Raw genomic sequence first — 26,483 nt, forward strand, 5'->3', positions numbered from 1 at the left:
TGAGTGCTTCAGAGGCATCACTGTATTTGAATGAATCGTGTGAACTGTTTACATTTTAAGCTGCACTTGAAATTGAAGGCTCAATACAAGCTTTTTTAATAAAGAATCAGTCATAACAAAACATAGCTGTTCATCCTACAGATTATTTTTCCTTAAATGACCACTAGAAATAAAAACATTGTTAGAGACATCTAAAGAGCCCCTATTAAGTTTAAGGGAAAAAAATGACACAATGATGCAAATTACATTTTTTTTCTTTACTAGTAATAAACTGGGACACTGATTTGACAAAGCACCAGCCAACCCTACCAAAGTCATGTCAGCACCCTTTTGCAACTCAAAATTGACCATCATTGACACTTAATCTGTAGGAATGGATAAAAGTGGTTATGTCAAGTGCAGAAGTCAGCCTGTGCACAGCCTGTCAACTGGTGTGTATTTTATGTCGTGTTCCTAAGTTAATACCAGAAAATAAAAAATACTCTTATGTGAATGAAACATACCCCTTGATAGTTATCACAAAGGCAAAATCAACTGACTTTCTGTCAGGGATAGTGTCTTAATGTCCATTTCTCTGAAAGTACTTTTTATGGGAGTGTTTTAAAGGCATAGGTATAAATGCACATGTGAACAGCCTGCTTCTCTCCAGGTACTTCCTTCCAAGCTCTGCTCCTCCTTTTCACGGGATCAAGCGGCTAAGCCCACAGGTCCATAGGCTGTGGAGCCTAGTAAGTACTTCTAAATAAAGCAGATTTCATACCATCTTTTCCTGAATAATGAAGTACAGAGAAAACTATGGAAAGCAGTGAGAGAAAAAAAAAGCATACTGTGAAAAACAAAAACAAAAACCATAGCATGGGATGTTCAAATTTAGAGGAAAGCTGGTTTATGCTGAGTGTTAGTAAACCATAAGGTAGTGGACAGACTGGGCCAGGACTGAAGCGGCAGGAAGGCCAGGGAGCCCCAGTGAGCTGACAAAAGCGGGCATCTTTCAGGTGGACCGTCTAGTTATCATCGCAGCAAACCTCACAAGGCGGTGAGCTCTTCAAGGTCAGGGATGGTGGCTTACTTGTGTCTGTATCCCTGCTTCTTAGTGCTTTCTTGCACGTGATAGACATTTGATAAGTATTTCCGGGAACCTGAATCAGCTCACTGCTTTCAAAGTCATTTTGGATGATGTCTACTCACCTAATTCACTCACTCCTCTGCCTAAGGCAGGGATGACAAAGAGACCTCATCTCACTGATGGCTGTAATGGATGCTTGGAGGCATTAATGACATGGACTCTGAGACCAATTCCCAGCCAGAGGGAAAGGAGTGCCACTCATTCACAATGCCCCCTTGAAAGAATGGTGGCACAGATGTTACGCATCCCCCATCCCTGGTCCAGGAGAAAGGCATCCAACAGCTCACCCGTATTCCCCTCCTGTTGCTACACTGTCTCTCGAGTGCTCTGCATTGCTGGTTGGCCATGAAGGCCAAAGCCTTTCCGCTTGATTTACCTGTGCAGCCAAACAGGTAGGGTCATGACTTTACCTGGAAACCTGAGAACACAGTATCCACCATGCCCTAGAAGTAATGGTTTATGGAACAAGAACAGGCATTCATTTGATTACTCTCTTGGAAAAGAGAGAGCTTTGTCCATCTCAGTACAACTTCAATTGATATCTAAGGCATTTGGAATTACTTAGGATTTTGGTTCAAAAAAAAAAGTCAGGGTTAAATTCTCTTTGGTATTCATGCTTAATCTTCATCTACTTGTTTCTTACTAGTATCCATAACCTTCTCAGTGCTTCATTATGAAGATTTAAGAAATACTGTTGAAATAATCAACTCCTACACAGTCATCAGAAAAACTTTTCAGAGGCCTCTGAAACTAAGGGTACAGAAAAGAAAGCCAGGAAGAATGACAGGAGGAACTAACAACTTCCCTCCACAGTTCACACCAGGACTCACCCTGCCATGTGAAATGGGCTGCCCCGTGCAGGGTGGTCACCACTGGGGTCCTCCCAGTAACTCCCCTCCCCGCAGTGGGAGGTCAGCACCCTCAGAAGCACCTCAGAAAAGAGGAAGAAAGCATTTAGAGAAGGAGAAAACAAAGGGAGCCTTTCAGAGCAACGTTGCCTTCATCACAGGCAGAGTCTTCAGTATAACATCAGCACCAGGGAGGTGGGGGCCAAATTAAAATTACCCTCAAAATGTCAACACAGCTGATGTGCCCAGCAGGACGGATCAGGTCCCAAATCCGCAGATCTGCCTTATTGCACTTTCCACTTAGCCTAAGTACTGCTGGCAGCCCCAAGAAACTGTCTTGTTAGGAGTCTGTGTATCTTAGAGAGAGCTTAATATGCCAGATACAGACACACAGATAGGCACATGTACACACATCTAACCTGGTTTATAAAAAGAGCTTTGTGGATCGGAGTACGCCTTCACTTGGCCCAAGAAACTAATTGTCAGCATTAGGAAAACAGATCCAAGAATGCAATCAGGAAGAGAGCTAGTTGGCAGGAACAATACTGTATTTTATATAATGTGGGTATTTACCAGCTAATCTCCAATTGTTTGTCCAGAACGAATTTAACTGACTAGAATCTGCCAAATATATAAGGTTAAGCCTTAAAGGCGCTAAGATTTGTAGCAACAAAAGTTAACACTATCTAAAATAAATTAGATTTTTAAATATATGTCATGAAATTACAAGTCACTGGAAATTCAATTCTATAGTGAATATAAATTAATATAAATCTATTATTAAAGGACCATTCCCAGGAAGATTTCAGTTGAGTTTTTAAAAGAAAGAAGACTAAGTATTTGAGAATAAATGGATATGGCTTGGAAACCCTTAAATAGTGTTGTAAGTTAAATCAGTGATACTGGTGAGATTATTTGGTGACAGCTACAAAGATCTGTCTCCATGTCCACAATAAAGGCGTACCGCATCTTACCTAATAGAAAAGCTGTGCCACTAGCATTTTTACAACCAGACCTTTATTTTAAATCCATGAGGAGGTCACGATTGTAAAGAAACCGTGTAGTGACTTGTTGGATAAACTGAAGCACTGGTAAAGCCATCGATGTCCCTGTCCCACATGTGCGTGGAGAATGCATGCCAGCGGCACTCGGCCAGTGTCTGCTGCGTGTGTGGATTTGCGTAACAGTTTTTGTTTTTCTAGGACTTTCTTAAAGTGAGGCATGCTGGAACTGGAATGTCAGGACAGACAGATGGGACCCAGCTCACGGTTTAAACTGATTCCACTGCAAAAAGATCAGAAAATTTCAGAACGTGTTTTTCAATCAAAATGAAATTTCCTTCCGTGAGTGGACACAGGCACACCTCATTGTGTGGCGCTTCACCGCACTGCACTTCAAAGACACTGCTTCTTTTTTTTTTTTTTTTTTTTTTTTTTCACAAATTGAAGCTTTGCGGCAATCTTGCCTTATCAGATATGATGGTTAGCTTTTTTTTTTTTTTTTGGCAATCAAGTATTTTTTTTAATTAAGGTACGTACATTGTTTTTTTTAAGACGTAATATTGTTGCACACTTAACAGACTACAGGATGGGGTATCCTTCATATGCACTGACTGGGAAACCAGAAAATTCACAACTTGCTTCATCAGTTTGATCACAGTGGTCTGGACCCAGACTGCAATGTCTCCGAGATATGCCTGCGTATCTTTCAGGAAATGCTGATCTATGATTGGCAGAAGACTTTATTCACTGACAACTGACTCGCTGTAAACAAACACCTGCTCGAGCTGGGTTCTACCTGATTTAACAACCAAGGCAAGTAGGGCACCTCACTGAACTTCAGAAATCTCACCAAATGCCACTTCAGCCTCAGGAAGGGACTCATCCCCTGTCACCAGCACAAACATGTCAAAGCTGTCCTGACCTTACCCCATAAAAGCATAAATTTAAAAAACCAAGATTAAATCAGAAAGGTGCCTGATCTAAATATAATACGTTTCATGCTTAAAATAAGAACTAAGTCAAATACATTCAATATAAGTCAACTCTTAAAGGCAATTTCTTTTTCCTTATTTGGTGCTTCCTTCCCTTCCCATTTAAATGTAAGACTCAATTTTAAAAATATAGAGATCCATCCTTTTGAACAATATATCCTCTCTTAAGCAATACAGAATGCCTAGCAGTGCAACTCATCTGATCACATAAATCTGCAATCTGTTACACACATGAAATACCTTCCTATTTACTCAGCATTCATACATAACTGGGAAAAAAGACTGGGGAAAAAAAGACTGAGAATGTCTTTCTGCAGGTTTGGAGGAGGACTGGAATGCTGGGTTCCATTGGTGCACATTTCCTGGAAAGCTGTGTGTAAATAAAATACATGAACGTAGAACCCTGTTTTAAACACATTGGAAGTACATGTGCGTGTGACTGGGGGAGAAAAGAAGAGAAAGATAGTGTTAATATGTTTGTCAAGTAAATTAACAACCAAAAAAACAAAAACAAAAAAACCTTCTCACTTAAGGTATCACTATTTCAAGTGATCTAAACAAAGCAGGCTTTAAAATCATCTTTACCATTCATGTGAATTATTGACTTTGGCCCTTTACTAAGCAGACACAATGAATCTTCTTTTTTGAGAATCAGTTTCAGTCACTGGCCCAAGGGGTATCCTGCCTGTGTGAAAACATTACCATGGATTTGCTCCCATAATTTAAAAATCAAGCATTAAAAAAATAAACAAGTTGGTCTCTTTTCTCCACAAGTTTTCAAGTAATTAGTTCAAGTAAGCTTATGTACAGCCTTTGTATATGTGGCCTAAAATGCACATTTTTTCCCTTTAAAAATTGGTCTCTTTTGAAATTGGACACAATTTGGGGGGCGGGGGGGGGGCGGGTTTTTAACCAGGTTTCTCTTAAATACTTAGCATGTAAGACACTAGGTCAGCGCAGTCATGTTTCTGCCTTCTTGGGCAGGTAGAGGGAGGAGACCAGCAGGTTGTGGCCGAAGGCGGGGAAGCGCCGGAAGGCCTCCCAGCTGTCGGAGAAGATGTTGTACTTGAGGAAGACGCGGTGCTCCAGGCTGGTGGACAGCGTCACGTCGCGGCTCATGATGTAGATCCCGTCGTTGTGCAGCGCGCACGTCAGGTTCAGGCCCGACTTGGACGTGTTCTCCTTGAGGCAGAGCCACCGGCGCGTGGCCGTGTTGTAGGACTGCACGGCCAGCGTGTCCTCGCTCTGGCCGCCCCTGCGGCCCGGGCCCAGCTCGTGCAGACAGCCGCCCACGATGTAGATGGTCTCCTCCACCGACACCATCTGCTGCTTGCGGATGTGCACGGCGCACGTCTCGAAGAGCGTCCAGAGGTCGGCGGAGGGGCAGTACTGCAGGATGCTCATGTTGCGGTCTGCAACGCAGAGAGAGGGGCCCGGTCACGCCCCGGCCGCCCGGGCTGTCACCCGGCCCTCTGTCCCGCCCGAAGGGTCTGGGCGCACAGGGGCAAGGCTGTCTCAGGGCAGCAGGGGCTGGGAGGAGATCCGCCTAGAATCACCCTCCCACCCCCCACCCTGGGCCTCGCATTCAGGCCCGTCCCCTCCCTAGGAGGCTCTCGGAGTCCGTAAGGCCCCGAGATGAGCCCCTGCGATGCAGCTCGTCCCCTCCTCGCTGGGGCCCTTAACACCTTTTAGAACCAGCAGGCCAGTCAACAAAGAATCCGAGCCGCAGAACCCACATCTGTTCTACAGAATTACTGACTGCTTAATGCAGATGACAGGCTGAGCCCCAGATGCTACCAAACAAGGCAAGAGAGCCCAGCCGGAGTTTCGGGGCTGTCTCACCGACAGGACGCAGAGCTGTGTGTGAGTCAGGAGAGACGCGAGAAAACCTCACCTCTGGCCTTCAAGCCAGAGTCGCTTGGCAATTCTGTTTCCCCATCGTTAACACCAGAGACACGCTGACAAGGGCCCTTCCCCTTTCCCCTGCCCATGTCACAAGAGAGGGTTAATTACTGCGTAGATAAAATCAGATAGTAGATAAGAGTGCCCTGAAATTATTTTGAATTAATAGTTGTTTTCAGGAAAAAAAACTGCCTACTCTCTTTTGGGAAAAAAAAATGCTTGTGAAATTTAAAATACCTTGTTACATTTTTTTTTAAATTGTTCTTTCTTTTCTTTTCTTTTCTTTTCTCCTTAGGGAAAGAATAAATGGAATAATTTAGCCTCAGCAAAAAGAAAAAGGAAAAATGCTCTGAGTTATCAGAAAGAATGAACTTTCTGTTTGTTGTTGTTTTTTAAACAACAAACTATCAGTGTGAGAGACAGCTCGGCTTGGGAACGGACGCACAGCTCAAGTGCACAGCACGCTGACTGCTGCAGAAGCTGGTGGCCGTGCTTCCTCCTGAGACAGAAGCACCCACCCACGGTGGGCAGTATTTCAGGGGCTACATCACTCTGTCCGCCATCAAGTCAAGTGCCTCCTAAGAGGGCACAGAAGCCACTGATAGGAGACCAGATCCCGTGCCTGCACACGTCCCCAAGCCTGCAGACGTATCAGAACTGTCACAGCTTTAGGGAACTGTCCTTCTGTTTTCCACCCACACTGTTACCTTGGTCTGTTTCTTTTCTGTGTAGCAATTGTGATACAGCTCACCCCAGGAGACAGCTCTAGGGGGTCTAGTTACTAATTTATCAACAAGTGCTCCTGGGCCACCTGGCTCCCCATCCCATGAATAAAGAAAGGACTTATTCTAGTGAGGCTCCCATGGATTTCTCAGCCCCGGGTCTGAAGGTCCTTCCAGGTCTTCTGTAAATGTTTTCTCTGCTCACCCAACAAGGACTGAGACTATGATGAGGTGGTTTGAATTGGTGGACCTTTTTGCTCTTACATTTAGAGTTGAGTCTGACATTTAACAAATCACCCTTCTTCCCTTTAGAGGTTACTACAACTTTAAATTGAATTTCTTTTCATTTCTTCAGTGCCTGCCAAAGAATTAAAATAATCAAACAGCTATCCTAAAAACCATGAACTCGTCCTGACTAAATTTTAAGAGTCTCACCTAATGTAAGAAGTCAGCAGGGTAAGACCCCAACTTTGAGTCCAGAATTTTTTTTTTCCATGACAATTATGATTTCTTGTTTTAAAGACAAGAGACTATTAGGAAGTGCTGGGAAGAGCCAAGCAGAGGAGGAGAGGAGCTTCAGAGTACCGGGAATGGTCCTGCCCTCTCACTAGAAAACTCGTTTTCAACCGTTACAGTCATCCATCCGCATCACCCAACCATCCCATCGCGGGGCTTTGACTCGGGGAGGCCGGGACAGGAATCACAGTGGGTGGCCCAAGTAAAGAAGGCACCTTCGTAGTGGCTTGTGAAACGAGAAAACACACAAGCAAGGGTTTTCCAGGTCAAATCTAAAGAACATTTGCTCAGCCAGGGTCATGGAAAAACCATGAAATCTACCAGCAGAGCAGTCTTTGGGTCACAGAGCTGCCTGTCAGTGCTTGCCGGCTCCCGGTTAGAAGCGAAGCCAGGGGCTATGTGTGCATTAGGTCAGCCCACAGGGCACATTCTGTGTTACAAAATCTAGGGAGGAATCAGAATTCTTAGAAATGTTCAAGAGTAAATAACTGCATTTACTTTCCTGGGAGAAAAGACACACAGATACACACAGAGGTACATGTGCACACACAGGAATTCTCCGGGGTCTATGGTTTCATTGAGTATATAAAGTTGACCACTGTAACCTGAACACCAGTGTTGAAGGTAAAAGCAGTGACTTCTATGTCTCTCTTTTTTTTTCCTTCAATTAGTTGTAAAGGAAAAGCTGCCAATTATCTTATCATCAGGGGAGCATCACTAGGGACACTGGGAATAGCTCCACAATTGATGAGAACTTGGAGTGAAAAAAGAAAAAGCTCACTGCTTCCCATGGGACATCGGGGTGTCGGCAGGATCATGCTCCTTTTCATCACTGCCTCCCCTTAAATGTGCAAATAAACACCCCACCTGGAGCGAGTAGAATGGTGGCCCCTCAAAAGACATGTCCACCTTCTGACCCCCAGAACCTCTCAATGTGACCTTCCTTGGAAAAAGGGTCTTTGCAGGTGTAATTAGGTCAAGGATCTCAAGATGAGATCCTGGGATACCCAGGTTGGCTCCAAATCCAATGAGAAAGGTGTCCTTATAAGGGAACAGAAGAGGGAAAGCCATGGACACACGCAGAGGAGAGGGCATGAGAAGACGGAGCCGGGGGTCGGAGGGACAGCCACTAGCCAAGGGGTGCCTGGAGCCACCGGAGCTGGGAAGAGCCAGGAAGGATTCGCACCTGCCGACACCTTGACGTCAGGCTTCTGGTCTCCAGACCTGCGCAGGGTACATTTCTGTTGCTGTAAGCCACCAGGTGTGTGGTCACTGGTTAAGTCAGCCACAGGAAACTAAAACACTGCCTACCATCCTCACCCCCAAATCAACTGTTAGAGGAACTCCACGTTCATCAAAACCCCCTAACCCTCCCCCAAAAAAGTCAATCAGCTGCTTATAAAACACCTTACATTCAACTTCTTCCTCGAATGTATATCCCAAAGCAAGACACATTTGGTCATGGCGAAATGAATTTTTAGCACCTACACTATATTATGATGATGTGGATTTCTGTCCTTCACAAAGTTACAGATGGTCACATGTAGCTTAATGGGGCCACCAGCATCATTTGTCCATGCTTGTTACCTGCCAGGGCTGGAGAGCTCTGTCTTGCCCGTATCACACCAGAGAGGGTAACAGGTTATTTCACTATTTCAATCATAACAGTAGCTCTACATGTGGCTGAAAGCCTGAACAGGCCAGTTGTGCCTTTTCTGTAAGTTCTGGGCATGACACAGTCAGACAGACCTAGTGAGGGAGTAGACTGCCTTGGCTAGGAGATGACGGAAGAGCAAATTGCGAGATGCTCCCTACCAAGGCCAGCCATATAAAACCTGCTGGAGGAACTTTTTATTTCCAAATTATTAACAATAAAATGCCCTCCCAAAGAAGTGAAGAACACATCTGTGTGCTTTACTAAACAGCACGACCACCTCCCGCCGCTGGGCAGGAAAGAATTCTCTTACATTCCCGTTCTTTGCTCCTCCTGTGACTCACGCACAACAGCCTGGAGCTGCATTTCTGGAATCTGTATCTGACACGATGGTGCTCAAACACAAGGGCAAAAGGGAAAACGGAGACCTGCAAGGATGCGCTGGCACGAAACTCCGAAGTGTTGGAGGGGGCAGATCCGGTGTGCGTTTGGGAGAAGGATGGGAGTTACCCTGCTGAGTCCCAGGACGGCTGACCACCAGGTGGAGTTTCCGGAGAAGGAAGAACATACACAAATCTGCTCACAGCTCCCCCTACCTTACTCAATCTTCATGCTCACACAAAGGCGTCAAGGCCCCTTCTGTCCAAACCACCCCGGTTATCCAGGGCTCTCCCTTCCAGAAAGGTAAATACGTAGCATGTGACAGAGAACTCACACTTGGTGCACTGGTGTTTCCTGCGGCCCCCCCGCCCTCCCCCCGCCCGCCAAAGCTCACACGTAGGACCACTTTCTAGGCCCCCTTCACTTACCTCTGGTAGTGTATCCTCCAATGACATAAATTTTCCCCTTACACTCACACGCAGAGAACTCAGCCAGGGGGTTTGGTAAGGGTGCCACGAAATTCCAGGCATCCTGTTCAGGGTTGTAACACTCAACGTTAGAAACGGCCTGCCCACCGATGGCATAGAGTTTTGAATTAACAGCCACAAGTTTGAAGTTAGACCTGAAAGAGACACAAAGGCCCCCAAAGTCAGTTCTTTTGATCATTTCAGAAGTGAGACAGCGAACAGCGTGATCTGCCAAGGCAGCGTGTGGACCCGCGGCACATCCGGAGAAAACGGGCGCTCGGAGCTGGGTGCGCTCCGCCTGGGGACAGGAATGACCCAGCGGCATCTCAAATTTCACTCATGCCCAAGAGCCCACAAGAATGGTGCAGTCTCTGACCTTTAGCTGTTGCAGATAAACAATTCCATACGACAAGAACTAACCTTGCTTTGTTCAAGCCAAGAACCGAAGACATCTTGTATACGCTAAACTCAGTACCTCTTGCGGAAGCGGGAGCAAGCACCGCCCCACCCCTTGTCTCCCCGCCCCCGGCGGGCGGGCTCCGTCCTCGGCGCACACCAGCGCTGCGCACGCAGACAAGCGCGTGCAAAGGGTGGCTGAGACAGGGTGGGCCAGGCACCTGTCTACCACGACTTCCCCTAAGCAGATCACTCGCCCGCCTTCCTCCCTGTGAGGACATCTTCTATCCTGGGTCACAACACAGAAAATAGGGGCAGGTAAGCACCGAACGAATTGAAAATATTTGGATCCAGCATTCTTAGGGTATTTATACATGTTAACTCAACAAACACTTCTATCAACTAATGCTCGCCTACCATAAGAGTAAAATAATTTTAAAAAGAGAAATACACTGGTTTTAAGCCCCATATCCAGTAAGAAAATTAAACTCTGCTTATTAGCTTCAGACACTGAATAAAAGTCTCATGACTTTTGAGCTGAAAAGAAAGAGTTAATTTGTTTCGATGTGGTACACAGGGATTCATGGACTCCTTGAAGGCCAGGAAGGGTAAGCATTCAGAAGCGCTGGGTCAGGCGACTGCGATGTCGCCACTTGTCTCAAGTTTACAACAGTGTGAGCAGCCACACAAAGCGAGAGACCTGGATCCAGTCCCTGCTCTGCTCACAACCAGCTCCCTGACCCTCATCTCTGCCCTGGGGATAATGACCCATCACAGGGTGGTCGAGACCATTAAGGCAAACAGTGCATCAGAGAGTACTACACAGAGATAAGGCACTGTCAACGTAGTTTCTCAGTGTTCTAGTGTTTGAAATAATGACTCTAGACCAGGTGAATTTAGAGGCCATCTAAAGCCAACACAATGATTTCTTCAAAAGTGACAATGTGATGAGAAAGAATGGGGGTAGAAGCTACAAATGAAAAAACGATGTAAGAGGGTAGGTTAAAAAGCAGCAGTGAGAGGGAGGGAGTAGCTCAAGTGGTAGAGCACATGCTTATTAACATGCACAAGGTCCTGGGTTCAATCCCCACTACCTCCTCTAAAAAACAAAGTAAATAAATAAACCTAATTACCTCCCCCACCCCTGCCAAAAATAAAATAATTAAATAATACAAAGAAAAAAAAAAGCAGCCGTGAACCAGGAGCCCTGCCTCGTCTCCTGACAGATGTTTTGGTGCATTGCAACAGAGATCATATGTTAGTAACCGCCACCCACTAAAAACTGACTTTTTTTTTTTTTAAAGGTGCCTGTAATGCTTACATTTAAATACGTTTTTATATTTACAAATGTTAGCCACTATGTATAAAAATAGATTTTTTTTTAAAGTTTCTTTTGTATAGTACAGGGAACTATGCTCAATATCTTGCAATAAACTTTAATGGAAAAAAATATGAAAACGAATATATGTATGTACATGTGTGACTGGGACACTGTGCTGTACACCAGAGACCGACACATTGTAACTGACTGTGCTTCAATAAAACTAAATAAATAAGTAAAATTTTAAAATAAATAAATAAATGAGTTTTAGTTTAGCTTTGCCTTTCAAATCAGAGAGTGAATAGAGTCTTCTTCATCAACAGCCTCACACTGTCCATTAAACGCAGCCAGCCATTCAGGTTTTCATGTCAACAGACTTCACCGGGGTGGCAGTGACTGGGGGGGTCCCTGGTTCATGTTGCTTACCTTTCCTGCTGCCAATGGTCCTTAAAATCTGACCACGATGCCCTCTCTGTGTGTGCAAATTTGGGGAACCAAAGGAAATAAAGCTTGCAAATAAGCACTAAATTTTACCAGCCCACAATTTGTGTTTGCTCCCCAAGATACACAGATAGTAAATTTTGTAAGATCAAAACAGGTTTTGATTTCCATCCAGCATAATCATTTGTCCTGAGCAATACGTAAGGGGCTTCTTTTTGAGGCTGAATGAATAGGCAGTGACAAGTACACAGCTCCATCTCGCCAGACCCCAACATGCTCAGATTCACTTGAAGAGAGAAACACTTTTCAATATTGAATTTGTTTGATGATGAAATTGCCACCCGAAAGCAGGCCACTTGATGCAGAGGCAGACGCCGAGGGTTATGAGGTCCCCAGGCTTGTACCAGGGACTCTCAGCCCCACCACTCAACAGCTCTGCGACCTCGAACGAGTCACTGAATCTCAGGTGATCTGAGGCTCAGTTTCCCCATCTGTGAAGTAGGAGAGAGAAGGGCGCGCTGAGAAAGCTGAGAGGGCAACCTGCAGCAAGAGGTCACTTAGAGGCGATGCCTTTCTGCACGTCACTGCCTGCATTTCTTAACCTCAGGAGGATCAGTTTCTCATCTGTCAAGTGCAGCAGCCACAGGCCGTAATGTACAAAGTGCTCCCTCATCCATAAGTTCCTGCCAGTCAGCACGTCGTTGCCCATCCTCTGACAGTGCCTCTTCCACTCTTCACCTCCTGAAGGGTCAAGGAATGAATCCAGGCTATCCATTATTTTTTAAAATTATCATCTCGTCAGTGTATCCTTAATATGGGTCCCCAACATACTCCACTCAGGAGGCAAAAAGAATTTTTAAACCAAATCATAAATTTGTTGTAGCTACATACTTGACTTACAGTAAACAGAAATGAAGGTGAGAAAAATTAGATGCCGATTTAATTTCTACTTCACTTAGAAGAGATGAAAAGCTCTCTAAATCCTTAAGAGCTAAGGAACACGAAACACGCTAACCAGCAGCGCACAGGAATCAGTGACCCATGAGAACTTACACGACCGCAGGGATGCGGGATGCAGGGGGGGTCTGCGCGGCTCAGGGTGCGGGTTCTGTGAACCTGTGCGAGTTAATGAAACTCGCTGAGCTTCGGTTTCCCCTCTGGAGAATCAGGGCCAATAACAACACCCATCTCACAGAGATGCTGTGAGCATGACACAGGAAAGACATCTAAAGTCGTGACCACAGTATACAGCCCTGAGTAAGAGCTCAAGAAATGTGAACCGCTGTGAGGACCTGCTGCACAGAAAAGTGTGTTCCCATCAGAGTGAAACTTTGAAAGGCAAGCCCCTTTCTCAAGCACTCTGAGGCAGGCTGGGCGGTCGGTGGGGCATCAGAGACCTCTGTCTCCTCTTTCCCCGTCTGCTGCTTCCCCACGTATCAGCCTCCCTGGGGACCAGGAAGCCGAGAGGGAAGGTCAGGAACAAGTGTCCCCATTGCTACCTACTCTCTACTCTCTGAGAAACTCACACACAAAAGCAATTTAAACTGTTGGCCAAAATCATATTGGTGGGGGAGGTGAACAGACACAACGCTTTATTTATTTCACACCATCTAGTTATTCATAGAGGGCAAAATCTCTTGAAGTTTCCATGACTCTAGAAATGCTCTAAAGTACTAAACTTGGGCTCAGAGGAAAGGGGACAGCCAGAGCCGACGTCGGGAACGCCATCTCTGTGGGACACTCGTGTGCGTGTCTCTCCCAGCCTCGCTGTGTTCACACGCAGAGCAGGAGGGCACAACCCGACTCCGATTTCAGAGCAAGCGTGCGGGGCAACGGGAGAGACCAGAGACAACTTTGGAAAGAGAGAAATTAACAACCTGATGCCTGCAAGTTATCGCTAATTAAAGTGGGGACAGGAAGCAAGCGATCTTGTGGGCACACAAGCTTTCACATGTGACGAGTTATGTCCTGACAACTCCTGAGATCAAATCCACGCTCAGACCGCTGGGCAGTGGTGCGTGCCTGGACTTCAAGGCACCCTCTCCGACAGTGCTGTGTGCTCACACTGCTATTTTCAAGTAGTGGCCACAGCACCAAACATTTTTCTTTTTCTTTTTTTTGGTCCACTGCTGGTCATATGGCAGCATTTCTCCAGGGTGCAAAGGGCTTTATAGAATCTCCTAGTCCCAGGGTTCCCGCCTGTCCCTTGTTACTTAAGATCCTGGGATCACTGCACTGTTCAGTCCCTGGGGAACGCGGGCTGCTCTGCCTTTGACCCTTCTGTCAAAGTAAAACCATACAGACACATGGCCGAGGCGGTGAATCAAGGCAGATGTGAAATGCTGTGTAACCAGAGGCTGAAATCCGCCCTTTCTACTCAAGATTCTAAGTTTCCTGCAGCATTTCTGGAACCTGTGCCAGATGCGTTATTCAGGGACAGTCCCCTTCTAGGTTTCATTTTCACTTGTCTCATTATCCAAACTCAACTATAAGCTCCTGTGGGGCAGGAACCATGTCCTCTTTGTTGTTTGTTTATTCAGTGGTGACTAGAACACTGCCTGCACAGAGGCTGGGTGACGCTGAGGCACACGTGAGGAAACTCTGACAAGCAGCAGAGTACCATGAAATACCTGTGCTCCACTTCTTGGAAGAAAATCATTTTTTAAAGGAAAAGTTAAAGATCTGCTTGAGATGGTCACTGTCAATCTATAAGCCAAAACTTGTCAACACTCTAAATGGTTATAACCTAGTCAATGGCGATGTACATTTTGGTTACCCTACTTTTTCCACACCTTGAGCAATTTACTTTCTGAGCCTCAGTTTCTGCCTCTGCAAAATGGGAACCTGCTTCATATAATCCTTGTGAAGGCAAAATGAGACGATGCACACGAAGTAGTAGGAATAGTACCTGGTAAAGAGTTAAGTGTTTAATTAAATGCTACCTATCATTTTTTTTCAGCTATTCTAAATAACTATCATGACTGTTGCAAGAGAAAAATCTCCACTGTGATGTTACACTTTAAAAGAATACAAATATATACATTTACTTTTACTACAATAAGGTAAACTATATTCCACAATCCAAAAAAGCCATGCATTTTAAGCATCTATTATTTATTGGAAACCATATCAGCCGGGTGAATATACATAAGCATTGAACAGGCCAGAATCAGAAGGCAGAGAAACAAACAGAAACAGAAAATTTCAATTCAAGGTGGGGAGTATGATAGAAAAGCAAGGAGTTTGAACATTTAGCCTAACTGAGGGTTCAGGAAGGGACTCTTGGTTGAGATTATGTCAGATTTGAGTCAAAGTCTGAAGGAGATAAAGAAAGACACAAATTCCAACATGGCACTCAACTTCAAAAATCTAATGGAAAAAAAGTAACTATGTAGAAAAAAATAATAACTAGAAAATACCAAACAAAAATCCTAACAAAAAATATACATACAAAGGTAATAAAAGAAATCCTTTCTGAGGGACCAAAAGACCCAAATAAATACATAGAGAAATAAACCATTTATCCAGCTACAAAGTATCATAAAGCTGTGAATCCTCCTCCAAATTAACCTATGAATACAATGCAATTCCAATCAAGATTCCAACAGGACTTGACAAGCTGATTCTAAAGTTTATCTGAAGGAGAAAAATATGTGGAGAATAGCCAAGAGAATTAAAATAAAACAAGACAGAACAAATGCGTCTTTGTGAATAAAACAGATTCACAAGCTACAATAACTTAAAAATGTGTTACTGATACCGGAATGGCCAGTCTGTCCATCTGGAAACAGGAAAATAAGCATGTAACTGGTTTAGCAAATCACAGTGAAGAACTGAGGTTACTGGGACATCAGAAAACATATTATAACCTTACATTATACCTTATGTGAAAATAAACCCCAAACAAATTCAGATGTCGAGATAAAATGGCCAAAGTGTAAAAGGAATAGGTCACGAAATACACGAGTGATGTACAAGAACCTCTAGCTTTCCCACGCAAGATAAAAAGCTCGTAGGACACACATGACAAATTTGACTACAAAACATTTAAAATCTCCTCCTATAAGAATACACTATAAATCTGAAGTCCAAAACTGAAGGCTCACAAGGCCAGTTCTGGCCTACACTTTGTTTGGTCTACAGTGTTTTTGTTGATCTTGTCGATTTGTTTGTTTTTTAGATGGAGCGAGTTGCTCTAAAAATCTGGGTTATCTGGAGGTCTGACACACCATTCCCCGCGCCTATGCGGCATTACCCAGCTGTGGCCGGGAGGTGGCGCCCTCTTGCGGTGGGTCAGTAGCTCTCCGGTTCGTAACTCTCACCCACCCCCTCCACTCACTGATCCTACCTGCCTGGTCGCTTCCAGCATTTCACTTCTGAGCCTTATGATCAAATAAGGGCAAGGGAAGAACACAGGCAGCATTACCTAAGAAACAAGGGATCAGTATCTATATGCATGAAGAGAATTTTTACAATGAATACAAAAAAAAAAAAACACATTTTTTAAAAACTAAAGGCCATATATAAAAGATATACAAATGGCCAACAGACATATGAAATGAACAATTCCTCTTCCAAGCAGAGATATCTACACCAGTGTTTCTGCCCATTAGACTGGTAAAAATAAAAAATGATTACATCTTCACAAGAGTACAGGGAACCGACAAGCTCAAACACTGTTGACAGAGAAAAATCAGAACAATTTTCTCATGGGCAACTTGGCAGGAGCTACCAAAATTTTAAATGCATGTACACTTTGCCCCACCTATCCAGGGATTCCCAGCATTTGCCATATAGAACTAACTCACATATGCCTACTATGATAGGCACACATATATCAAGATGTTCAACATGGCATTGTTTATAATGGCAAATGGAAGCCCTAAATGCTCAAGAATAAGGGAGGGGCTAATTACAGTACCTACAAGCTGGAATACTATACAGCCATTAACAAGAGTGAAGTGGATCTACATTTGCTGATATAAAAAAAACTTTCAGAGGGGGAGGATATAGCTCAAGTGGTAGAGCACATGCTTGACATGCATGGGGTCCTGGGTTCAATCCCTAGTACCTGCTCTAAAAATAAATTAATTAATTAACCTAATTACCTCCCCATCACCAAAAAAAAAATTTTTTTTTAAAGAAAAAACATTTAGAGTAGAAATATCAAGGGCCATAATAATCAGCATAACTTAATCAATTTTAGAGTAAAAATATATATAAGATGCATATACAGCCTTATATGTACATGCATACATATATACATCTTTCCCTATTAACCACTATCAACATACTAATACTATAAATATACATTTATTAATTTATAAATATAAATGTTTAGATATACCTATATAAATATAACATGTCAATAACTACACATTTTTTACCACATGGTTTTTCATGTCATTTGCAGTTTTTCTAAGCATGTATTCATGCATTACTTGAATACTTTTTTTCCCCCAAAAAGGACAGAAAGGACATTCAGGACTACCAACGATTTGTGGAGATAAAAAGAGAATCCTGTGAGGTGTGGTGTTGGAGTTGTGGAGCTAGGGGTGGCCTGCTGAGCACTAAATGACACAGTGGGAGACACGTGTGTAAAGGTGACAGACAGCCCTCCTGGGCCTCTACCCGTAATCTGAGCACCGCCCATCACCACTGCATGTCCGTTGCTTCAACGAAAGTTCTTAGAATGTGTTTAAAAATAACTCTCTGATGTCAAGTTTTAAACACACTATCATCCCAATTATTTATGATGCACCAAAGAGGGGCTGGAAGAAAATACGCCAACCTGCGGATGGTTATCTCCTCCAGGAAGTGGGGAGTAAGGGTGACAGTCTTCCTGCTGCTTCATTCTTTTCCAGTTTTCCAGAATAACTATACATTTTTTATCATTAGAAAAAAAGAACACTTTTCAAATTTAATTTTATATTATAATAGAAATAAACTCAATGTACGCCCCTAGCCTGGGGGGGAAACTTAAGTCAAGTAAATATGCATAATGACTTTCCTATTCCGGTTAAGACTCTTGGCCTGGCTGTGAGTCCCCGACTCCTCACTCCACACTTTAGGGCAGGAACCATGATGGAGCTTGAGATGGCTACAAGTGGACCAGAAGACAGGGTGTTCCTGTCCTTCCTTCTGAATGGCTCTGGGCCATCCTGGGCCCTCCCATCTTTTTGTCCTACCACTTCTTCCTATGATGCTCTTTGCTCTCGCTTTCCCAGTCCTTTCCTGGCTCTGTTCCCTCCCCCTGCCCCCAATCTCCTCCTTTTCTTTTCCTTTCTTCGAGTCACCCAAGTGCATGTTGGGAAGGATTTGCAGGATGGGAAGGGAGAAGGCTGGGGTGGATGGAAACATCCTGATTCTGCAGGTGACCAATTCCAGGTTTTGGGTCCATGATGAAGACTGGGATAAAGTGAGATGCAAAGAGAGGATTAAAAAAATAAGAAGAAGAAGAAAGGTGATAGCTAAGATTATTAGAATTCCAATGATTATTTTCTGATCACAGCTGGTGTTCCAGTGTGAAAGGCTTCAAAGTCATTAACAACAAAGATGCTCGAAATTCAGTGTTACAGCTGACTGCCTCGTGTGTCATTATAAACAGGATTAGTTCCTAAAAAATAAAATTGGTAAAAACAAAAGCAAAATGAAAGTTTTCTTTGAAAGTATCCTTCTAGGAAACCACAGACATCTTTCTTCCACTGAGATAGACAGGGGGGAAAAAAAGGAAGAAGGAAAAGGCAGTTTGTCTGAAGGGCAGTACCTGCAAGGAAACTACTCAGTTAGCTGACCTCCCTGGGGCCTCCTCCTCCTTGCAAGTTCTTAGTTCATCGGGAACTTTGCCAAAGTCAAGGCCAGCGACGCTCCCGCTCCCAGGGACGGCATTCCCATCTCAGCGCAGCCTCCTGGGGCTGCTCGGTAAACATCAGGGGGACGATTCATGAGCAGGTGAGTGCATGGGAAAGCAGCAGCGCGGCTGGCGCTTACCTCTTCTGGTTCATGGAGGCCACCTGGAGCCACTCGTTGGTGCTGGGGTTGTAGGAATGCGCCGCGGAGATCTCCTGGCTGGTGATGCGGTACCCGCCCACTATGAAGAGGTAGTTGTCCAGGATGGCGGACCCGTACCCCCTGACATTCACCAGGTCGGGGGGAAGGTTGTTGGCCAGCGGGAACCAGCGCTCAGTCATCTCCTCATACCTGAGCATGGACGGGGGCTCCCCTTGGTAGGGGTGAGGGGCCAGGGGTCCCCCCAAGAAATCCCCCAGCGCCACGAGGACAGGAGTGCCTGTCATCCGGGCCTCTCTCAGGCTCTGCTTGAGGTTGACATCCCCGGGGGCCTGAGGAGAAGAGCCCAGGAGGTGGAACTGGGGCTTGCACAGCACCTCGTGGAAGTGCACGGCCATGAAGCGCAGGCAGGCCTCCTGCAGGTCGGGCAGCCCGTACACCTGCGCCAGGCGGTACAGCTCCATGCAGTTGCTGAGCCGCACCTGGGACAGCAGCAGCTGCAGCAGGGACGTGACCTGCAGGAAGGAGGCCGCCTCCACCAGCTCGGACAGCAGGCTCACCTCGTCCATGTCGTCCTCCTCCTCCTCCAGCCCGCCGCCCTGCCCCCTGCGCGGGCCCAGGAGCCAGCCTTCGCGGGCCCCGCCGGCGTTGATGAAGTCCAGCACCAGGCGCAGGCCCGGGGCGCTGAGGCCGCGCAGCTGCTGCACCTCGGGGCCGCCGGCCTCGGGGCTCAGGGCCTCGCGCATGCCGGAGCGGTAGAGGGCGCGGAAGTAGTCGCTCTGCTCGATCAGCTTCCTCTTGCTCACCGGGTAGCAGCGGTCCTCCAGGCGGATCTGCACCATCTCCTCGGCCGACATGGCCGGGGGCCTGGGGGCGGCGGGGGCTCCCGCCGGCTCTGCGCGCTCACCTCCCGCCCCCGCGCGCTCGCCGGGTTCCGGGGCGGGCGCCGGACGAGGGCGCCGGGAGGAGGCGGCGGCAGCGCAGGGCCACCCGCGCCCGCCCAGCGCCTCCCGGCCTCGGCGGCGCCTCCCCAGGCAGCCCCTCCTCCCGGCCCCGGGGGGCGGCGGCTCAGCCTCGCCCCTCGTCCTCCGCCGGCGCGGCGGCCCGGCCTCTCCGGCCTCCGGCCTCGCCAAAAAAGGCCCGGGCGGCGCGCGCGCTCCCCGCTGGGGTCGCCCCGGCGGGCCGCGGGGAGGGGATCCCGGCCCGCGCGGGCCGCCGCCTCGCACGCCCGGCGTCGCACATCCGCCCGCCGGACCCCCGCCGCGCGCCAGCCCCGCGGGCAGGGCTGGGAGGCCGGGGGCCCGGGCGGCGGGACCCAGGAAGGCGCGTCCCCGCGGCCGCCCTCGCAGGCCGGGCGCTGCGACTCCGAGGGCCGCGGCGTCTGCAGTGATGCTCCCGGCGCGCAGGATGCGGGAGGAAGCCGGTTGCCTTCTCTTGCGCGCCGCCTTAGCAGCGCGAAGGGGAGAGCAGAAGAAACGGGCTTTTCTTTTGGAAGGGGATGAAATGAGCCGGGGTCCAGGGAGTCCAGAGGACATCACGTCCGGAATCGCCCAGCTGGACGAGTCCGGCATCGTGTCCCGGGGGGCTGAGGCGCGCGGGCCGTCTCTGGACGTGTAGGTGGCACCTAGGGCTGAGCGTCCTGAGTGGCCATCGGGTAGGAGCCATCTTGCAGGAAGGGGGGGTCCAGCCAGATGCCCAGGTTCTGCGGGACTCAATGCTCGGGGTGCACCCGATGGTTGGGAAGCAGAGGAGCTCATATTTGCTGCTGGGGCCCGTTATCCTTATGCTGCTAAAAGAAAGAAGTACAACTCAACTGAACACAGTTAGATAACGTACCTTCTTGTAAAATATTTTCTAATGGCCATTGCGTTCCCTATTTCAGTTTGGTTGGGTGAACAGGCACAGAATGGTATCTCTGAGTAGAAAGTCTGGTCTCTTTCGCTCATACTTGCCTACAGCGGTGGCTTTTCTTGCCACTCTCACCCCTACCCCTACCCCTGTCCCGCCGGCTGAGAACTGCCTAGAGGAAGGATGCTTCTCGCCCGTCTTCTCCCACCGAACACTGCAAATAGAAACCTCTCCCCCAATAATAAGGACCTTGTGTTGCTCATGAGATAAGAATTAATCCCAGAAAGGGGGAGTGGGCGGTAATCGTTAGGTTATCTTTGAGAAGAAGGAGAGAGAGGACTGGGAGCGAGCAGAGTGTATGTGTTCACTTTTTCTTACCAAAAACCCCTTGGAAACTTTCCCAGACCAAGATTGAGAACCATCTACAGTAGTCCTCAATTTGGAAAGAATATGTGTTTGGACTTTTCTTTTTTTTTTTTTTTAATTACAAGCTTCAGTTTTCCTTATGAATGACAACATTGTTAAATAGTAACTTCTTCATAAGTACATTTCCCGTCTTTCAAGCAAGTGATACCTCCTACAGCGCTAACTTTTTATGTTAGGAAGGGAAAGGGTTAAAAATCAGAGAAGAAAGTCATTTCGTAAAATGTGACATCCTTTCAACACACTGTTGGGTTACACTTGTGCTTCTTTTTGTGTAAATTAGCTGTTTCATAGTGAGGTGTTGTCATTCTTTATTTTCTTTATAATACACCATGAATTAGGAACTAAAACTTTAAAGACATAGGAAAAAAAATTCTGGTAGACTCTAGTGTCTCTGGGAAAAGTAAAGGAAATAAAGATGGACCTATGACTTGCCTCCTTCAAGTTATTTTCTTGGATTCTGGGGAAAACTTCTAGCCTTTACCTTCCTTCACCTGCCCTTTAAATCATTACTGATAAGACTCCTTTCTCACGTGGACCTCTCACACTTCTGTTCTCAATGAGCGTGTAGCCGAGACATCTACGGTTCTTTGGGGTTGAGTGATCATGAATTTAGCAACCTCTTTGGGTAGGTAAAGTTCCACATCCAGCGTTAGGCATTGAGCTGGGAAACTTTTGCCCGGCGGCGCCCCCTGTGTCAAAGAGCCTTGGACCTGGGGTTGATTTGCACCTGCCTCCATCAGCAACAATGCCAGATTCAGTGGGTCAGCCAGGAAGAGCAGGCTCTTAGTCTCTGCTCCGTCCCTTTAGAATCTTCCACCAATGGATGCTTTTGTCTCCCAACTGTCATAGATATGCCTCAGATGGCATTTTCTGGCCTTTTAAAAATAGACCCAAAAAATCATGTGCATTAGAAAGGCAGTTCACACACAGTAATATTATCGGAGTAGATCTCTGGCAGGTAATCTGTGGTTTCAGTTTGACAGCACTGGGCATTTATCCTGTAAGGCCTCTTAAAGATCAAATCATTTTATCAAGGCCCAAAGTCAAGTTTTCTGTTAAGCTAGAAATGCAGTCAAATTTATATAAACTCTTTCATTTACAAAAGACTATTTTTTTCTTTTTTTTTTAATGGAGGTATAGTCAGTTTACAATGTTGTGTCAGTTTCTGCTGTGTAGCATAATGTTTCCGTCATACATATACATACATATATTCCTTTTTATATTCTTTTGCATTATAGGTTACTACAAGATATTGAATAAACTTGTTTATCTATTTTATATATAGTAGTTTAAGCTTCGTAAAAATGTTGCTTGTCTATACCTGGAGATTTATAGATCTGTTATTAAGTGATCAGTGAGTAATAAAGACTGGCCTTTGTGGTACTATGATTCACTTCAAACACTTTACATCATGATCTGTTTTACAAAAGACTAAAATAATGGTCAAATAAATGATTTCTTTAAGAATTCTTGGAAAATCTACAAACTACTATATACAGAATAAATAAAGTCCTACTGTATAGCACAGGGAACTATATTCAATAGATTGTAATAACCTATAATGAAGAAGAATATATACATATGTTAACTGAATCACTTTGCTGTACCCCAGAAAGTAACACAACATCTTAAATCAACTATACTTCAATTTTTTTTAATTTAAAAAAAAATAATTTATGGAAAAATATACCTTTTGACCTAGAATGGAAAAATACCAAAGTACAAGATGTTTATTACAGTGTTGCTTTGAATAATAAAGAAGTTGAAAAGTGTTTAGTAATAGTAGTAGCTAATATTTATTGAATGTTTAATATATTTCAGGCATGTTGTAAGTGCTTTACGTGGGTTATAATACTATTTTAAGTATTGTAGGAAGTTGAGGAACAGAAAATTTTGGTACACATGTAGAATGAAATACCATAGAGCTATTACATCTTTGGATGTAGGTTTCTTTAGAGACACTGAGCATATAATTTTCCACTGGATTTTTTAAAAAGAGTTTCTGGAACTATGATTGCATTTTTGTAAAATTGCATATATGTGTCTATTTTTTAATAGAGATGTCTAGAAAGATGTTTACTGAAATGTTAAAATTGTAAGATCTTGAATGGTTATTATTTCTCTTTGTATTTTTCTGTATGGTTTGGATTTTTAAAGTGAATGTATATCAATTTAATAGAAGCAAAATATTTTAAGAAAAAGTAATGACATATTCCAATTTCTCAGGCCCCATTTTTGAAAACGATGTCCACCAATTTTATGACCCGATGAAATGAAAATGTAGATAAACAATTAGCATCTTTAAAATAAGGATGAGATATTGACTGTTATTCAAATGTCTTTTGGATTTAGTAAACCCATGCTATTACTTCACTATCACTTGAAAGTTATTTCTATTTTTTAGTCCCTCCAGTATTTCTAAAACAACTTTGTTTCTTTTTGTTTTTAATAAGCAAGTCCAAATATCTTGCTTTCACTAAAGCACGTGGGGCAGTTTAAATTAGTTTAAAGTAGCGCAGTTCTTGAACGGTTCTATTTCATCCCAGTTGAGCATCTTCTCGTGGGCAAAACATTCGTTTATTTCAACCACTTATTTCAGGGTTTTCCAAAAACCTTAGGAAATCACCTGAGGCACTTTTTATTAAAATAAGAATTCTGGTTCCCACACTAGAGCTACTTAATCAGGCTGGTGGGGGGGGGGGGGATGCTTCTGGTCCACACGTCTCAGTTCTTTTTGAATTCCTCTCTCTGCCCCTGCAGTCTGGTTTTTAATCTCTTCTTTGCAAAATGCTTGATTCCAAGAAGGTAACTGTTTCCAGGCTCAGTGTTTATCAATCACCCCCAAATTTGTTTTTGTTGTTGTTGTTGTTTAATTTTAAAGCATGCCTTTACACTGAAACTGGTAGATTCTTTAAAATGCAACTTTGATCTCCCCTTGACCATCGTCTGACCGCAAAAGGATTAGACAACTGTGGATTGTTCCATTATGCCTGCAGGGAACATGAGAACTTCAAGGAATTATATGTCACACAAAAGAAACCACATTTAATGTGACTGAAAGATGGAGGTTAGAAGGTCAGAAAGTTGACTTTCCAGTTTATGTTCCCAGGGCATGAACTAATCAAAATGGCTATGGAATCTTGTGATAAAACTGAGAGTGATCTTTTGTTTCTCATCTGTCTTCTTGTTTTGCCTTTAGGAAGCCTCTTTTCTCATTTTCCTTGGAACAGATGAACAGATTATTTGCAGGTAAGCCACTGAAACTTGCTTTCTAAGAGAAGTTCACTAGAATAAAGTATTTATCATTTTTAGTGCATTTTCTGTGGATTATGCAAGGTTAGCAGTTAGTCTGTAATATAATTTTTGCTCAGAAGTGAAATGTTTGTTTTTAAAGCTGTTCAGCCTTTTGAATATCATCCTCTTCATTACCAATTATTAATATTATATGTTTCTAAAAATCAAAAGATTTGATAATTAAGCTATCATTAGGAGACAGGTGGACAGATGAAAGTTCAAAGAATGTTAACATTTTTGTGTCAAGTGAGTGAGTGAGTGTGCAAAAAAGTGTGAGAGGAACATAGATCACAGATGAGAGAAAAAGTTTCATCTTTTTTTTTAAAAAGAGAGCAGTACATTACTTTATGTCCCAAACTAATTACCACTAATGCTTTGTGTGAAAATGGATACAAAAAAAGCAACAGTTCTATGCTTTGAACTAATTTCATCTTGGATATTATGGGATATGGAACACACGATCTTCACCAAAGTAGGCCATTTTCAGTGCCTTAAATATTTTTTCAAATGCTTTGGCATTATCATTAAAGCTACTTTATTAATATTTAGAAGTTTAAAACTTTTTTCCTAATGCGCATTTCTGGCTTCTGCATCTGCTTCTGAGGTGCATATACTTTTATGTCTGTGCTTCACAAAGTCTTCTTTGTAACTTGAAAACACAAATATCAGAAAACAGGCAACCCCCAGTTTGAACATCTTCCCAATCTTCACTGTAAATTATGCTCTTTTTTCCTTGATTGAACAAAATATACTTAAATGGGTGTTCCATCTACAATTTAAGGATATTCTTTTGGCTGGATCTTTCATCTTCTTTGAAAAAAGCTTGTGGCTGACCTTTGCAAAAAAAAACGCCTGGCCCCAAGAAATGACTAGTATTCATAGTCAGTGTTTTTAAAATCACCACAAATTTTTAAATTTTTATTTTATTTTGAGTTTTCATCTACTTTTCAGATTTTTTTTTTTTTTTAGTAAAAGCAAAAAATTTAAACCAGTGCTTAAATTAGTTTTCTAATGAATCTGAATACATTTCAAAGAAAAAAAAAAAGATGACTGAAACAAACAAAATAATCTGCCGGCACAAGTTTCTTTAAAAAACCATACAGAGGCGCCCTTACAAAATGATGTCTTGTTTCTGGTGAAATGGATCCTCCCTTTATCTGACGTCAAGTGACTAAACCATTGTTTTCTCCAGAAAGACTCTTGGCTAGGATTTCGACTTGTCTTTATATTTACTTAGTAAAAGGTGTCTGTGACTATTCGCTTTTAGAGAAGGAAGAAAGGCAGAGGGGAGAGTCTACGTCTTCAAGAAGCTAAGGGACAGAGTCTTGACATGGCCTGGAAAGCATTCAGAATTAACCCCAGCAGGTCAAATGTTCACCCAGGGCACAACTGGGAAGAAACAAAAGAAAACTCAATGTGCCGTCAAAGAGCCGCTTCATTTTTCTAGCAAGTGACCCGCCAGGAAAGGTCCAAGGAAGCTCTCCCTTGGCAACAGCCCTGAATTTCCAGAAACTCTTTTAAACCCTGATGGTCAGCTCCAGCTTCTGCCCGGTCATCAGACTTACTGGCGAGTCTTCATTCCAGGGAAATGCACATGGCGGTGGTGGCAGCGGGCGTGGTGCTGCTCCTCAGCATGGGGTCGACCTCAGAAGCTCTCTGCTCCCCCAACATTTTTTACAGAGGCTGCTGGATCCGTCGCTTCCCAGGTCTGCTAATTGACCTGGAGGAGTCTCAGAAGCTGGGCGCCCAGTTCTTGAAGTATTATTCCGAGAGCACTGGTCAGAAATGCAGCCGGAGCTGCTGTCTGAGGAAGGATGGTAAGTGTTCATGACCCGCCTGAGCAAAAATTGGGGGAAACTTCAAACATGAAGACCTAAGAAAGGAGCCCTAGGCAGAGGGTCCAGTCAACGGTGGAGAAGGTCTGGGGAATATGCCCTGGGATGAGGTGGGGCTGGGCGGTGGGGGAGCGCAGAGAGGGAGACACATTGAGACTGGTTTTGCAGTTGGGGCCAGTGCAGGCTCGGTTTACAAATCTAATCATGACCTAGGAGTCTATGCGCCTACAGGTAACAGAGAATCTCTTTTCTTCACTGAAGTGTTAAGTGAAAATATTTCCTTGAGGGCCAACTACCAATATTTC

General features: G+C 44.6%; 2 protein-coding genes across 3 annotated transcripts in view; one reads left to right on the forward strand and one right to left on the reverse strand.

The window, feature by feature from the left end:
* Positions 1-20,638, reverse strand: KLHL42 (kelch like family member 42). Its single transcript, XM_032473432.1, has 3 exons — positions 18,758-20,638; positions 9,571-9,764; positions 1-5,379 (listed from the first exon to the last, which is right to left on the reverse strand). The coding sequence occupies exons 1-3, from the start codon at positions 20,530-20,532 to the stop codon at positions 4,928-4,930; spliced, it is 2,421 nt and encodes an 806-aa protein (XP_032329323.1). The 5' UTR covers positions 20,533-20,638; the 3' UTR covers positions 1-4,927.
* Positions 18,342-26,483, forward strand: part of MANSC4 (MANSC domain containing 4) — a 14,549-nt gene continuing 6,407 nt past the window's right edge. The window contains exons 1-3 of one of the 2 annotated variants that reach the window (XM_006194083.3): positions 18,342-18,718; positions 24,249-24,298; positions 25,611-26,160. In XM_006194083.3, the coding sequence (XP_006194145.2) occupies positions 25,932-26,160 (229 nt within the window). In that variant the 5' untranslated portion in view covers positions 18,342-18,718; positions 24,249-24,298; positions 25,611-25,931. Of the gene's footprint in view, positions 18,719-20,291; positions 20,430-24,248; positions 24,299-25,610; positions 26,161-26,483 lie in introns of those variants that run through there. The other variant, XM_032473433.1, reaches the window with a different exon arrangement.

This window comes from Camelus ferus, chromosome 34 (assembly GCF_009834535.1).
Source record: "Camelus ferus isolate YT-003-E chromosome 34, BCGSAC_Cfer_1.0, whole genome shotgun sequence".
Taxonomy (NCBI): Eukaryota; Metazoa; Chordata; class Mammalia; order Artiodactyla; family Camelidae; genus Camelus; species Camelus ferus.

What these genes read in the sequence shown, in the direction of transcription:
- KLHL42 (XM_032473432.1), bottom strand. Translation starts at nt 20,532, where the DNA reads ATGAGCTCCTCTGCTTCCCAACCATCGGGTGCACCCCGAGCATTGAGT. An exon ending in GCCTCCATGAACCAGAAGAG is followed by an intron (nt 9,765 to 18,757) that starts GTAAGCGCCAGC and finishes TGTCTCTTTCAG; the next exon opens with GTCTAACTTCAAACTTGTGG. An exon ending in TGGAGGATACACTACCAGAG is followed by an intron (nt 5,380 to 9,570) that starts GTAAGTGAAGGG and finishes TCTGCGTTGCAG; the next exon opens with ACCGCAACATGAGCATCCTG.